Source organism: Hippocampus guttulatus, chromosome 10, assembly GCF_054856545.1.
Source record: "Hippocampus guttulatus isolate MCC_2025c chromosome 10, RoL_Hgut_1.0, whole genome shotgun sequence".
Lineage (NCBI taxonomy): Eukaryota > Metazoa > Chordata > Actinopteri > Syngnathiformes > Syngnathidae > Hippocampus > Hippocampus guttulatus.
Window position 1 is genome coordinate 9,604,278 of NC_141270.1, and position 15,619 is coordinate 9,619,896.

At 41.8% G+C, this 15,619-nt stretch overlaps 2 protein-coding genes across 7 annotated transcripts; one reads left to right on the plus strand and one right to left on the minus strand.

Annotated features, from left to right (window-relative positions):
• Positions 1 to 146: 146 nt before the first annotated feature.
• On the minus strand, positions 147 to 8,679 carry ap3m1 (adaptor related protein complex 3 subunit mu 1). 5 transcript variants are annotated; one of them, XM_086121277.1, is made up of 9 exons: positions 8,547 to 8,679; positions 4,679 to 4,956; positions 3,666 to 3,837; positions 3,449 to 3,586; positions 3,166 to 3,251; positions 2,558 to 2,691; positions 2,152 to 2,359; positions 1,003 to 1,147; positions 147 to 937 (listed from the first exon to the last, which is right to left on the minus strand). In XM_086121277.1, exons 1-9 carry the CDS (start codon positions 8,599 to 8,601, stop codon positions 837 to 839), a joined length of 1,317 nt encoding a protein of 438 aa, XP_085977403.1. In that variant the 5' UTR covers positions 8,602 to 8,679; the 3' UTR covers positions 147 to 836. The 5 variants fall into 5 exon arrangements, with proteins under 5 accessions (XP_085977403.1, XP_085977407.1, XP_085977408.1 ...); XM_086121281.1 differs by lacking the exon at positions 8,547 to 8,679 and adding an exon at positions 8,153 to 8,301; XM_086121282.1 differs by lacking the exon at positions 8,547 to 8,679 and adding an exon at positions 6,872 to 7,037.
• Positions 6,133 to 15,405, plus strand: LOC147199198 (adenosine kinase-like). Of its 2 annotated transcripts, XM_086121283.1 has the most exons (12): positions 6,133 to 6,273; positions 7,015 to 7,071; positions 8,271 to 8,345; positions 8,921 to 8,974; positions 10,478 to 10,556; positions 10,649 to 10,821; positions 10,914 to 11,022; positions 12,201 to 12,371; positions 13,729 to 13,764; positions 13,849 to 13,963; positions 14,060 to 14,146; positions 14,243 to 15,405. In XM_086121283.1, the coding sequence occupies exons 1-12, from the start codon at positions 6,179 to 6,181 to the stop codon at positions 14,365 to 14,367; spliced, it is 1,176 nt and encodes a 391-aa protein (XP_085977409.1). In that variant the 5' UTR covers positions 6,133 to 6,178; the 3' UTR covers positions 14,368 to 15,405. The 2 variants fall into 2 exon arrangements, with proteins under 2 accessions (XP_085977409.1, XP_085977410.1); XM_086121284.1 differs by lacking the exon at positions 7,015 to 7,071 and having other exon boundaries at positions 6,144 to 6,273.
• Positions 15,406 to 15,619: the final 214 nt, after the last annotated feature.

A 15,619-nucleotide genomic window follows, 5' to 3' on the forward strand; every position in this document is an offset into this window, starting at 1 on the left:
CACACATCACTTCCAGATGTCTGCTAAAAACATACCAGTACTTATATTGGCCATTTCACTCTATTTTATTCTGTAATTCTGTTGTGGATTTTTAGATACATTCTTAACATTGTTTCATGCACATTAACATAAAAGAAGCACACAAATAAGTAGAGTACATTTTATTCTGGCAAATATTTTTAAAAGACCTCTTGTGCACTGAAGTTCAGACTAAGAGAGAAGGATTTTTTTCACATAGAGAAAAGGTTGTGCAAAGGCGAGGCTAATGCAAGGAAGTTGCATTCAAGAACACGTCAAGGTTGTGCAGATTTCTGAGTAAGTGTTCCCCACAGCCACTCACAGCCTGACGTAATAGTGAGCAGATCATAACGGAGCACTTATCTTACTGCACCATACTCTATCTATAAAACAGATTGGTATAAAGTCCTGAAGGAAGCACCTTACAAGGCCACATTACAGAGTTAAAGTGTGCAAAGACATTGAATAGTATGTCACATTCAAAGTAGAAAAAAAAAGATGCGCAGAAAGGCAACATGCAAGCCATATTTCATGACTGATTGTGTGGGCCCAGTGCCCATTTACAAAGCAACATATTCCCTTCAGCAAAACGACATTTGGAGGAATTGGTCACATGGGTTACTTATATTATTATTGTTATTATTAAGGCTTCCCTTCAGAGGCCACACGTAAGCCGCTTGATATTTACAGAGCCTGTAATGCCGTAATGTGGATTTAATAAATAACTGTTAGAATGCAAAATGACTTGTTAATATTGCTGAGGTTAGGATAGATTTGGATCGCTGGGTCTGGAGCATGATTGCCGAGTGGTGATTGAGTCAGGTCCTCACTTGGAACTTCCCAGCTCTGGTGAGGTATTTGACCCCTTTAAAAGGTTTGTACTTCTCCCCGTACATGTCCAGACGGTTCACCTTCAGGCCTGTAGAGAGCAAGAGTTCATTGTTAGAACAACGTATTGTGACATTCACCTGTTGTTTGTATTACCTGATATGGCCAGCTGCTGAATCTTCATGTCGATGTTGAGCGAGGGGTTCTCCTCAGGTTTCGGAGCACCCGACTGCACACTCAGACTGCCTCGCAGATTCGGAAGCTTCTGGGGGTTCAGCTTCCCCACATCCCAAAGCAAAACCTACACAAAACACACACGGATGCTGTCAAAAACACAGCTAAAACCATTCATCCATCCATTCGTCCAACCAACACTGCTTATCCTGAAGAGGGTCGCGGGGTTTGCTGGAGCCTATCCCAACTCCTTCAGGCAAAAGACAGATTACCCCCTAAAATGGTTGCCAGTCAGTTCTAGGGCACATATAGAGACAAACAACCATACACACCCACATTCGCACCGTCACTGAGTGGGAACCGATCCCATGCTGCCCGCACACAAGTCAAGTGATTGTACCACGACACCATCGGCGACACAGCTAAAACCATGTGGTTGCAAATAAACCACATTTTACTATGCGCCGAATGAAAAGTATAACATCAATGATGAGCAACGTTATTTCGCTTATTTTTCTTTTCTGATTTCGGACGCATTTCAGGTGCAGGACGCGCACATTTTCACAGACAGACTGTCATTAATAGTTTGACATGTGAAATACTGTAGCTCCTCCTCAATGCAAGCGAAAGGGCCATGGTGGGGTCCTACATTCCAGTGGCCCAAGCTAACCGTAACATTTCATGGGTATGTAACCACATTTCAAGTTCTTTTTGTTCATATTACTTTAAAAGAATTACAGCATCGCACTCTGTATCCTACAAGATATTCTCAAATTTGTGTAGTACTAAAGTACGTTAACAAAGTTCCAATAATAAAGTTATGATCAGCTCTCGCATCTACTGCTTTGTAATAACTAGTCTGAGAGTATTCATTACCTGGCCCAATTTTGAGTTATCTTTTTAGCTGCGTGAAAATGGTAAAATACAACAAGTGGAGTTGAGACAGCAAGCTATAAGCAGAGAAATGTGAGCATCTCCCAAGTAAAACTTTAAACTGCGTTAAATAAAAATGTGGCGATGTCCGCCAAACAACTGCATCCATTGTACCTTTCTGAGTGGAATACAATTGACTCCTCAGACCCTGGTTCACTGGCAAGATGATGGCATCTTATGAGCTGAGTGGGCATTCACCTTGGTGGCGAGGTCGTACGTGTAGTTCCCCTGCGTGGCGGTGAGGTTGGCACTGAGCACGGCTTTGGGCATGTGGATGGTGACCAGCAAGCCCTCCACCGTCTTCCCCATTGTCTGCTTTGGCCCGATTGTGATGTCCAGACGGCCGCAAGAGCCCGTTTCCATAAAGCTGATGTTCTGCTTCACGTATACCGGAATGGCCACCAGACTGAAGAAGGCAACGGGGTTGATTTTGCTCATCAAAAAAAAAACTATTGTGAGTTGAAGATATACGACACATCTTTTTGCTGGACATGACACAAGATAGGAACAAAAGACTAAAAGACGCAGAACCCTTCCCACTCACATTCACACCTCCAGACAATTTAAAGTCGCTGCAGAGTGACCTCGACTGTACTGTACTTACTTTTGGGAGCTGACGTGATAAGTCATTAGGGTGAAGTTGCCGTCGGGCGGGATGAAAGAGAGGACGCGCTCCGACTCCCAGCGCTTGAACCGCACACAGGGGTGAAAGCTGACATCGTCCAGGAGACGGGGATTCTTCAATGCACAAAACAATGACACGGGACCAATTGCACACAAACAGACCTTAAAACCATTAAAAGTGCAGTTGCACCTCCACTTGTGACAAAACACCACAGACAGGCTAACAAAACTAGCACGGACACTGCTATACATTTAACAATGGGGGGTGGGAGGAAGCAACTTCTACATGAACACAATGAAAACACAAACGGTAGCAACACATTCAGGCAGACAAATAATAATACTCACAGCAATACATTCTTTATCCTCTGTAAAAAAAATACTTAATCTTACTGCAGCTTAGTTGCAACAATGTTGCGCGTTTCTTAATCAAATTTGCATTTAGTATCACTCTGAATTATACTTCCCTACTGTTCATTGAATTAATGCATGTAAATTGTGACACTCAAACAGTTGTTCTTCTAACGCCATTTCCATTTGTAAGTCAAGGCACCACTGTACAGTATATCCTCAAAGCTGAGCACTCACCATGAAGGACAGAGTGAGGTCGGGCATCCCCGTGAGTCTGACGCAGGCTTCAATCACACCTTGAATTTCTGCAAACACTGTGGAACCTGAGCAACAAGCACAGTTCCCAAAGATTGGATACCCTTGATATGGTGGTGTAGATTTTTATATGCTTCTGCTTCAGCCTACTCCTTTAGAGCTCTTTTTCCTCTGTACTGAATATTACATGTAAATGCATTATCTGGAATATACTCTGCTAAACCAAACCAAATGGTGGATATTTCAGTAGGCAGTGCCTTCAAACCTGATTTGTCCAAAATGGCATCTATTTCCTCAATGACATCAAAGTATGCTTCATTGTTGGTATATTTCACACCAGCACGCCTCCAGGGGATATTGGACAACTGACCCGTGGGGAGCGTGTCTCCTACATTGCTCCCCCCTAAGGAGAAAGGCAGCACAAGATTTGGATTATGTTCCTACACATTTTAAGATCAAGTAAATACTAGCCATCTGTTTACCGGTGAGAGTATTGACGACCGATCGGAGGATTGTGGGAGGCCTGATCATCTCCTTGAGGACGTTGGACTCGGTTGCCAGCGGAAAGCCGTTGTCGAGCATTTCTTCGAGTATTTCGTACACCGTCACCAGGTTGTCTTTGATCACGCCTTCGGAGCAATCTCCAAAGTAGTCCTGTTGTATGTAAAGCCATTTGAGCATTTGGTCGATGTCCTTGATATCATGCTTAAGGTCCGTGTGCTAGTATGCTCTTTGTCCTCATTAGCAAGACTATTTCGCGACCGCGTAGAATGACTGTGTCTTACCAGTAATATTTTTGGTAAAATAATGAAACCTTAAACCTACTGTGCTTCTCATGTGCCAACATTGTCTAACTAGTGAGGACAAAGAGCACACTCAACATGAACCTTAAACTGGACATCCAGGATTGCTAAATAAAAGCTCAGCTTTCTTCAGAGAATTTTATAAAGACAGAAATAGCCCCTGCAAGGATTATACACTGAATATAAAGTCTGCACACCCCTGTTCAAATGCCAAGCGCATAAGTTAAATAGTTTCAAAACACTGCATTCATTTGAAAACACTTTTTTTTTCACCAATGAAGGAGATTTTGTTGTGGTCTGTTGTTGGTGTTGAACCTTTTCGCTATAGTTTAAAAAGGCATGCGTGATTCAAGGTATGCATTCGGCAAACATAACACAGCTTGTCTGGGGCCAGAGACTGGAGGGAGAGGGGAGCAATTTGAACAGCACTGAAAACCCTGAGGTAAAAAAAAAAACAATGTTAAGATGTGTGTTGACTCCCATGTAACATCAGGTTGAATGTGATTTTAGGTACTGGACTTATTTTTTACTTCCTTTCTTGAAAAGATTTTCTTTCTAAGTCAAATGAGTTGTACTTACAAGGCATACATGGTGGAAAATGTCTTGAAATTATTAAGTCTCTTTTGGCACTTGAAGACGGATATGTAGACTTTTAAATCCACTGTTGTTTCCCCTCCTATGTTTTGTCTTACCTGAAGTGTGTCTGCAACCCTGTGCAGAAATTCAATGACAAACAGCGGAGGCACTTCAGTCTGGATGACAGCGAGGAAGAAGAGCTTCCCTCTGTATATATTAATGAGATAATGGTGTGGGGTCTGCAGGATGGGGGGCACATTCTCGGGTTCTAGCGCCTTCTCCTTGGCTTCGAAGAAGTAGTCACACACGCTCCGGTTGATGACGCTCTTCCAGTGTTTCTCCAGGAAGATGTCTCCCGTGTAATTAATGAGGAACAGACTGTGAATCATCTCAGCTGAAAAAACAAAGTGGTCGTTGTTGTCAACAAAGTAAAGCATCATACTAAATTCACATTCTCTTTCCTGTATTCATTCAGAATTGATGGTGTCAGAAAGGAAGTGTCACATGGTTGTGTCAAATCTGAAGAACTCACTGAGTCGATCGAGTTCACTTCGAGCAGTTCCTTAACTTTCAGGTTATAGATTCGGGAATAAATGTACAGGCATATGCATATTTCCAGCATACAACAAATTCTAACTACGATGACACGAACCGCTGAATTGCATATGGAGAACAGCTTATGAATAGAAAAGTTCCGTGTGACACTTAAAAGTTTTACCTGCTGACTGCAGTTTGGTCGACAAGCTGATGATGTTGCCACTTGCCACTAGGCAGGAAAGGCCGAGAGAATGCCTGCTCCAGCGAAACGCATAACAAACCTGAGGTAATATTTTATGGCAATAAATTTAATAAGCTAGAATCCACATTAAGGTTTTTAAGAGCCTGAAATAATAATGTAAACATTTATCGGGAGAATTAAATGTACGAGGCAACTGTTCTATTTTTTCTTTTCAGGCAAATTTTAAAGGCGACTGTTGTATGTTACCTCATTTTCGTCTTTCAGGATTTTCGTTACACAAAATGTGGAGTGCTCAGAAATGAATAAAACACACTGATATGTGTGAGTTACAATTTTACGTCAACTGTGCATTATTCCTGAGTGCGCGTGTTTGTCAGCAAATTCTTAACTTGGACTCTATTCATTATAGATAACCTTCAACGAAAGTATCGAAACTTGGTATTGTCTAAAATCCGAAATGGAGCCCAAAAATGAAGTCAATGACCCGTTTCTAGTTTTGGGATTAAATTATCATATTTCCTAGTTATTCATTTCTGCTAATCAATTACTTTATTGACTGCCTGGCTTTAATTGTGATGAGAATCAGTGGCTTTTTAGAATCGCGGATGGGGCGTCCTCATTCAGCTACATTTAATATTCGTTTTAGAACAGTGTAACTCCAAAAGTCGAGTGACTATTGTTAATATTTTTAATAACGCTGTTCAATTCACGAAATACACCATGTGATTGGTGGGGCCGTCTTGGACGGCCGAGCTTTAGTCGCCTGCGAGCCCACAATCAGGGTGAATAATAAAGGTCTATTTATTAACTAACATGATACTTGCACGCTATCTCGCCGGTAAGACGGTTGAACGCTACGTGCCTAGCCTGACCAACAATGGCCTCCTCCGAAGAACCCAAAGCTAAGAAACCTAAAATTTCTGCACATGGGGAGACGGACTGTGCACCCAAAACATCTCCTGTCAAACAAAGGTAACCACAGTCCTGGGGTGTAAAAATGCGTGGTTCAGTATAGTTGTTGAAACAAAATATAAACTTCCCTTGCGGTCATATTTTGTTTACACGAATGTGAATGAGAAGAAATAAGGTCAACGCTTGTGTGTAACCTAGTTGTTACGGTATACGTGAAATCTAGAGTAAAATCTGTAGTGGAATTGAAACAGAATCGTCTTCGAGTAGCGCTATTACAATGTCTTCCCTTGTCATTGTCCCTTGAGTTGCCATTGCCGGTTCAAGGTGACCCTTGGTATGTAGAAAAATAGTTCACTCCCCGTCATTGAATTGCTGTTCCGGTGCCAGGTTTGTTGGGGTGACACTTGAACGCACCATAGCCCGCCCGCCACAACTAGTGGCATGGCAGTCACGTGACTTCGACAAGGCACCGTTTTTATACCCAGTCCCCCGCGAGGGCACTTGGACGCACCGCCGTGCCACTCTTCGCACTTAATCCAGCTCCCTTGAAGCGCTTATCAGCACACCTCTCACGAATATCTAAGTATTTTTCACGAGAGATGTGTTGAGGGGAGACTGAGCCAATAGCCTGCCAGAGAAAGACTCCTCGTGGCCCTACCTCCTTTAGATGCCAGTCATCCAGTTAGGAGGAGGAGGAGGAGCTGGGGTTGCGGTTGGGGGGGGCGGGGGGTATCATCGATCTGCCACACATTTGTGCTGAAAATGAGCAGTTTGGTAATTCTTTGCTCCTTTCTCATTTAGCTCGCTCAACAGGTCTCGAGCACCTGCACAGACTGACAGAGAGATGTCTGTATTGAGGTAAGTCTCCAGTGGCAAAGAGGATTAATGTAATGCTTAAATAATTGGCTGCACAGATATTATCTGACTTGCATAGAAGGACGATATATGTGCTGTTGGACAAGATAGCGAGGGTGTGGCATCCACAGGGGTCCATGCATGGTCTTTCGAATAAATAAACGTTATTCTTCTATGTTTTGGTAAATGGCTCTAGTTACCAAAGGGAGGCGTGTAAATGTAGGCTATGTACTCTGTACTGCAAGATTTTGTGGATTAGAAAAGCAACAAGTTACGCGACAGCCATTCGCTGATGTTGCATATGTGGATGTTTTTCACTGACACATGGCCTAGGGGTCTGGAAACGGGTCATATGCCGGTCATATCAGTGTCCTTTTGCAAATGGAATCACATGACTGCCGTTTAATGCGGTACTCTTTCCTAAATCCAAGGAGGCCCATACAGCATTTATGAGGGGGAAGAAAAGATGCAATTGTCAGTTACGAGGAGTCTTTAAAGTCTGGACACTAAGGCAATTGACAGTTTTGTGGCGTCATTTCATTCAATTGCTCAGAATCTTACAAAGTTCTTCACTCTTTGTTTAATAGATTTTGGAACGCACATCGAAGATGCTAGATGCATATTGAAGATGCTATATGCTTATATTCTAATTCAATAGAATGTGTATTTTTGCCTCAGTGTCCAGACTAGATTATGACCCTTTGTGGGTTAAATGTTACAACAGTTCCTCTATGCTGTATTTGTTGTAGAATTGCACGGCAGGGAAAAATAAGTCAGCCATATATGGCCCGATATCTGTCAGTTTCGCACCCCTGCCTTTTATGAAGTGTTCAAGTGCAGTGTTGCCGCAGAAACAACCCACAAGCCCGGTGGTGCCATCTTAACATAATGACACGCATGGGTTGACTGGGCTCTCTCTGTATACTTTGACAACACAATGTCATAGACGTGCACTATTTCTCCTTTTCATCGTCATGTGATTGTGGTCACAAGGCGCTAGCCTTTGCAAAAGAATAGTACCGGTAAATACATTCAAGTCACACATATGCCCATGGTGGCATTTCTGGCACACTTGCTGACTTACCGAGAGCAGACTCGGAGAAAGTAAACAAACAGGATGCCACGACATGTAATCTCAAGATGCTCCTTGCTTACTTAGAGGAAAGCGATGACTAAATCCTCTTTTTACGCTTATGTTGCAGCCCTAATTCACTGTTCGGGATGGGAAATCCCTTGCTTGACATTTGTGCCATGGTGGACAAAGACTTCTTGGACAAGTAAGTTCAATAACAGTCAAAATAATTTGTGTCTGTTGGTCTAAGAAGCACAACGCGAAATACAAACTGGCAGCTTCAAGTGCAGAATGGGCAATAATGTGTCATTTCGGTCTTGTTTTCTGTTTAACCTCTGAAGTGGGCACAGAAAATAACTGTTTGATTTCCTAATACCAGTTGGCACCAGCCAAACTATTTATTTACCTATTTCGTTGACTTTGTATCCTCTGTAATAAACAGCAGTTTTTTCCCTCAGCATTGTCCATGCTGCACTGAAGTGAGCAGGACAAAGTGCTCATGTGGCTTCAAGTCCAGAGTCCACCCTGCAAGGAAGCCCTTGCGTAAATGCTGGGATTAGATTTAAAACAGCCGAGCACATACTGTACATCGAATTCAGCCTCTCTTCCAAATAAAGCAGAAATGAAACTGTGCGTCAGGCATGAAAAATGTTTTGGAGAACCACTATTTTGTCTGTACTCCCTGTGAAGATAAACCAAGTCGTGTGTGAGGGCTGTTGTGTATTTCTTTTTCTAAATGAATGTCAATAACACTTTTTTTTTGTGCTTTTTAATTTGTAGATACACACTCAAGCCAAATGACCAGATCCTGGCTGAGGACAAGCACAAAGCACTGTGCGTATTTCCCCCTTAAGAGCCTCTCTTGTAGAATATTGACTATTTGATGTCACATGCTTGTCCGTTAACTGTTCCATCGACATTCTAACGGGCTCCTCTCAAGGCTGCAGCGGACCAGTCACAACAGCCCTGTGAATCGCCCGCGTTGAACTCCATTTGGTTATAGAACAGCAATAGTAGGGCAGCAGATCTCGCACGGCGAGTGTGTGTGAGCCAATAGCAGAGCAGGACTTTTCACCTCCCAGTTCCTGTCAGACAAGAGCCACAAAGCAAACAGCAGGAGATAAAGTTGAGCAGTCAATCTCGCTGTAGTTATTCATAAATGCGGCGGGTAGTCACCCAATACACTTGTTAATCCATTTGGCAAACCTCAAGTACCGGTAAATTGCAAATACCCACAAGGAGTTGGTAAAAAGTGCAAAATGGAAACCACGACCTATGAGACGGTGCTTATCCAAGATGAATCAGAAAAAGAGACCAGGAAGTCATTGCAGTGCTGACACATTTGTGGGGAGTGGTGGGTGACGGGGAGTCTTTTTACAAAGAGATCCCACGCAAACAATGCTTCAGAGCATTAAGCCGTCTTTTGCATTGTAGACAGAGCACTGTGAAGGTGGCTATTGTCATCACAATAAGCCTCAACCTGGCATCTGGGCTGTCGTCAGCATACGCTGTAAAAAGTGGCCATTGCAGTATATCATGCATTTTTAGATTTGGCGAATAAGCATGCATATCAAGCCCTGCCTTGTGCAAAAGTGTTTTCAAGAGATGGCAAATGAGTTCGGAACCATTGAAACATCCAACATGAATTTGTTTTCTAACTTAAATAGGCCCATCCATCACATGTGTCGTTTTATCCTCCGCTCTTGTAGGATAACCCGTTGTTTCTTTGTTTAGCAAGGAAATGTTTACAGTGAGCCCCACGCTGCAGCATCTGGCTCTGTCTCAGAACATTTAACAGCAGGTGTCCTGCCCACCATCCCGGACAGAACAACTGTACATCAAACAAGGCAAATTTGGTGCTTTTAGTCCTGCTATTAATATTGATTTATAATGTATAATAAATTGCAAAGTTCAGCCTATTTTACTGCATATTATGGAGGAGTAAAACGTCTAGGTTTCTCTGCTCAAACGAAGTAGGGCCAGTAGGCAACACTGTACATGTGGTGTGTGTTGTAGTGCACGTCTGATGCCACTAGAGGTCATTGCCTACTCTGGAACAAGTAGTTGATTTGAGACCGATTGAAGTTCTACCGCATACATGTACTGTATTGGCATGAATGTTTTGGGGGATACCACCCATCAGAGAGTGCATACAAGCATGTGGAGTCTCTACATGCTACTTAAACACATTAGGAGTGTTAGGACCTTTCAAGTGTGATTCCAAAACCATCTTAGAATCGGTTACTTAAGCCTGGCAATATCTGTTCGATCAAGTGTGATTATAGGTCTTGCTTTATTTATTATTTTTGTGCATTTGTTATTTTTTTCCACATGCAGATTTGATGAGATAGTGAACAAGTTCAAAGCGGAATACCACGCTGGGGGAGCCACACAGAACTCCATCAAGATTGCTCAGGTTAGACGCATGCGTCGTGCTGTGAAAATCACCGCAGTGATTCCGTCCTTCATTTAATGTGGAGTTGTAATCTGCGCCTTCACTGTGTGCAGTGGATGATCCAGGAGCCTCACAACGTGGGCACTTTCTTCGGATGCATCGGCAAAGACAAGTTTGGGGAGATCCTGAAGCAGAAGGCAGAGGAGGCCCACATCGATGCCCACTATTACGAGCAAGACAAGGAACCCACGGGCTCGTGTGCAGCGTGCGTCACTGGAGCGAACCGGTAAGGGCCACACACACGTAAGCTCGTTTTGTTTACTTGAAACATGCAGTACATGGTTTGTTATTCTCTGGCGTTTCCCCCCTTTCTTTAAGGTCACTGGTGGCTAACCTGGCTGCCGCTAATTGTTATAAGAAGGAGAAACATCTGGACCTTGAAGAAAATTGGAAGTTGGTGGAAAAGGCTAAAGTTTACTATATTGCCGTGAGTACTGATTTGCGAATGTTGCTTGACCCTCTTGTTCACCTCAAACTTTCGAGGTGAACTTTAGAAACTTGATTCCACATGAAAATGACCTGCTTGTCACTCAATACAATAATAGCTTAACTCCAGTAGTTATCTAACCTTTCAGACCAAGTAATCAAAATGGATTTATGACCTGGATTTGGATTGTTTCACAGTGATTCCATCAACTATCATTGAGTAAGAGAAAGAGAAAGAAACTTAAAATAGTGTGTTGCTTAAGATAAGATATCCTTTATTTGTCCCACACTCTCCAAAAAAAATTATGAAATCCATGTTTCAGAAAATTAAATTTTATGTATTAAATGAACACGTTTTGAAGTCTTCCCAAAAAAAAATTGCAAAGATTCAGGTAATTTAATTAAAAAGCTGAACGTAGAGCAAACTTCGAGAGCTGAACTTCAGCCATCATCCTTTCAACTTTTGGAGCGTGTAGTGGAGTCTTGCCCCGATTTAAAAGTACTCTGGAAAAAAGAGAACAATTTCACTGAACAGGGAAAGAAATATTTGCAAAATTACTGCCTAAGTATTTATTGTACGTACCTGGTTATTGGGACTTCTACGCCCAGTGTGTGCAAATCAGGGCTGTAGGAAGTCACCTTTATCTTTACAGGGATGCGGACGGCAAATGCTGATCACCGAAATTGCACAAAGTCTGAAGAAAGAAGTGATACACGTTTCTGAGACAAATATCATACACTTCAATCGAACACTTTTAATTTATTACAACATAAGGATGTCGCGTGCAGCTCCGTTCTTGCGGGTTGCCGACCGCTGGTCCATTGTGATATATTGATTTATTGAGAGCAATTCAATTCTACTCCAATAGATAGCAGAAGTTTTATTTTGAAAAGTCCAAAAAATTTCACATTCAGTGAATTTGTTAGTAAACTGAGACGTGGTTATCAGTAGTTCAGTCTGGATACTTTTTATTTAATGGTGTGTTGTGAGATTTTTCTAAAGTTAAATGTGTGCCTTGGCTCAAAGTTTCGGGGGACACTGTTTCATAGTGTCGTATGTGTATTTAATCGGATGTAATGAAACATTTCTTTTTGCTCGTGGCTTCGTATAGTATTTTACCACTGCTGTCCTATGTGTTCCCACATGTATTGATGCAGATGTTGACCGTTTCCTCCCAGGGTTTCTTTGTCACAGTGTCTTTGGAGTCCATGCTGAAAGTGGCCAAGCACGCATCGGAAAATAACAAACTGTTCTGCCTTAACCTGTCGGCACCCTTCATCTGTCAGTTTTTCAAGGACCATCTCATGCAGCTCTTGCCTTACGTGGATGTGCTCTTTGGCAATGAGACGGTAAGGCAGCTTTCCACCTTATATGTGCGCTTGGGTTCCGAATAATAGCACTGTGTGAAAAACAAAAGGGAGTCAAGCAAAAAAAATTAGAATCTTTATTATAGTTTTTATTTCCGTACACGCAAATGCACAGGGACCTCCGCGCATTCTACTACTCCAAATCAAACATGAATAAAATGTAGCAAATGTGTTATTCCTTTTTGGAAGGTAAGTGTCTGTGTTGCTCCAACTTCTGACACAACATGATTACACTACATTCTGAATTTTTTTGGCTTGCCCCCACGAGTTCTCTATTGTGTTATGGTCTGGGAATCGGGTCTGCCGACAGGTGCGCCTGGACTCATTGTTTTCTCCTTCACCATGAGGAACCATTGCCTCTTCAAAAATTCAGATGTATTCAAACTCATCCATGGCTCATGCTAAGACAAAAATTGGTCCAGCACGACAGAATGAGAAACATCCCCATAGCATTATGGCAGCGTATTTTTCTTCTGACAAACTGTCTGCAGTCCCTCTTCGTCCCCAAAAAAGCAATCTTGCTTTCCTCAGTCCAGAAAATTGCTCAATTTCGCTTTTGGGCCAGTGAGTGTGTCCTTTAACAAATTGTTGCCTCTTTGACCCCCACCACCCCCCAACTACTGGACTTCGCAGGGGCTTCTTGTCAACAGCTTGGATTCCCATAGGTGTCTTAAAGATTTCCAGCGTCATCGTCTCGTCATCTTAGGCTAGAGTAGCAGTTTTCTGCAAAGCAATCCTCAGAAACAGCGGTTATAGATCAATGTATAGATGAAGTGATTTGCACGGAAAGCTAATTCTTGAAGCATAGTTGTTGTTGTTTTTTTTTCTGTTTAGAAACCTTTGGCCAAAAGGTTCAACATGGCTTCATTGAACCATAATAACATTGTCACTTGTGTTTGGGAGAGTTTGTTATGGTCTGAGGTAACCAGGTGGAATTTAGGCAAGGTGGAGGGAATCGTGGACAGTTCAAAGTAAAAGTCATTTACTTAAAAAGATGCAAAGAAAAGCCTACTACAACAGTTTAACTTTATTCGTGGTTAATCAGAGGCACATTAAATTTCGTGAATCCAAGAGAAAATGAGTAAATCTGATTGGTTAATTCCAAACAGAGCCAGTTCCCTGTTATGGAGGGTGTGCAACTGCATTATTTCAATTGTTTTTTTCCCCTTTCCCTCTCAAAATGACTAAAATGTATTGATTTAATTCACAATGTTAGGGGAGAGGGGGCTATAACATGCTTGTTGTGCCAGATTAAAAATGTGACATTTTTTCCATGTGAGGATCAACAAACATTAACTAAAGATTTTTTATTTTTTTTGGTTTTGATTCTATCCTACAGGAGGCAGCTGCATTCGCGAAAGAGCAAGCTTTTGAGGTGATTCAATGTCCCTCCTGTTCTCGCCGCTGCTCTTTCATGCATTTTGTATAAAACATGCGCCCTGCGGTCACATCTCTGCAGACCAAAGACATTAAGGAGATTGCCAAGAAAGTGCAGGCCCTGCCCAAAATCAACACCAAGCGACAAAGAATTGTTGTCTTGACTCAGGGGACGGATGAAACTGTGATGGCGCTCAGTAAGATTTCCATTGCTTCCCCCCCCCCCCCCCACCCCCCTTCAAAGAAAACAATCCTGTATTTGAGGTGTAATTATTTCTCCTCTTTATGTTCAGGTGATAAAATTGAGACCTTTCCAGTGATGGCAATTGATCCCAAAGACCTAGTGGACACAAACGGTGCTGGTGACGCCTTTGTAGGAGGTGAGAGCTTGCCATGTATGCTTCTCTGTCTTGTTAGGTTACAGTGTTTCTTCCCAGTTTTGAAACAAACAAAAAAAAAATCCTTCTCTTTCGCAGGTTTCCTGTCTGGGCTGGTCCGAGAAAAAACACTGGACCAATGCGTGAGAGCAGCTCACTATGCTGCCAACGTCATTATTAGAAGATTGGGTTGCACGTTCCCTGAAAAGTCAGACTTTGTTTGATGTGTTTTTATTGTTGTTCTGTTTCACCCCAAAAATGTCCATCGTTGAACACAAACATGTCACCCGGAATGCTTTTTATCCCGGTTTTCCCCATCCATCAGATATATTTTTTTAACCTACCATCCGACTTCTTTTTAATTGTTACCTTTGTGCCACCTCACATGAGTATGTATTCTTTTTTCCACCTGGTTGCGCTGCAGAGACTATTAATAGGGATTTGTCAGTCATTCAGATGCAAGATCGGCAAATCAAAGAATTAATTTGTGTGTGATCGATTAGGCCAGTTAAGGACAGGACAAAGTTTTTTTTTTCAAATGCATTATTAGTAGGTGTCAAAGCCACTGGCCACAGGAAGCAGAACTGTGACACTCAACTGTGTGCAAATAATGAGTGCCTTTTATTCTTTGTTGCAAACGTTTAAAGACTTGAAGCCACTTTTGTCATCAGTATGCAAAGTAATAGTGCACATATGCTCTTACTATTGGAACCCAAGACCAACAATCAAAGGATAATTGCGGGCATTGTGGCAGTGGCCATTGTAATTGTGTTGTGTAATTTTTTATTTTTTTTTATTACCCATTTTCCAAGTACCTCAAGACTTGGCTTTCTTTAATTCGACATAAATACACGTTTATCACATCGGGATAAGATTTCGTTTTCATCTCTTTGTGTTTGATTTGGATCAATCAATACTTGAATACACGAGACAATTTTTGATGATGCACAATGGTATTTTCTTCCTTTTATTGTAATTGTTTTAAAATCTTGGATGTACAATCCTGTTCCATCCTTTTCCACAATATGTGCTCAAACAAGAGGCCTCAAGTGACCCTTTTGTCTTGTTGTTGCCAGACTTTGTCTAGCATGGACAAATACAATGAAAACAAAACCAAACCAAAATCGCGAGTGTTGGATTTTTTTCCCTTTTATAATTCAATTTTTCAACATTGCATTGCTGATAACATTTAAACCCTTTATAAAGGTAAATGAGATGCATTTAATACATTTCATGATGGATTAATAAAAGTATCAATTGTTCCACAGGACTCATATTTTACTCTTAGTCTCCTGTATGGTGGACCTTATAATATCAGCTTGTGTTAAAACATGTGTTTTATTCCTTTTATTTTCTACTACTTTCTAAAGTTAACAATACAGACTGCGCTTGTCTGTCAGAAGAAGTAGTCGAAAATTTAGAAATGATTCTTCCTTTTTCTGAAGTTACTGCATCTCCCCTGATGTACTCTAAACA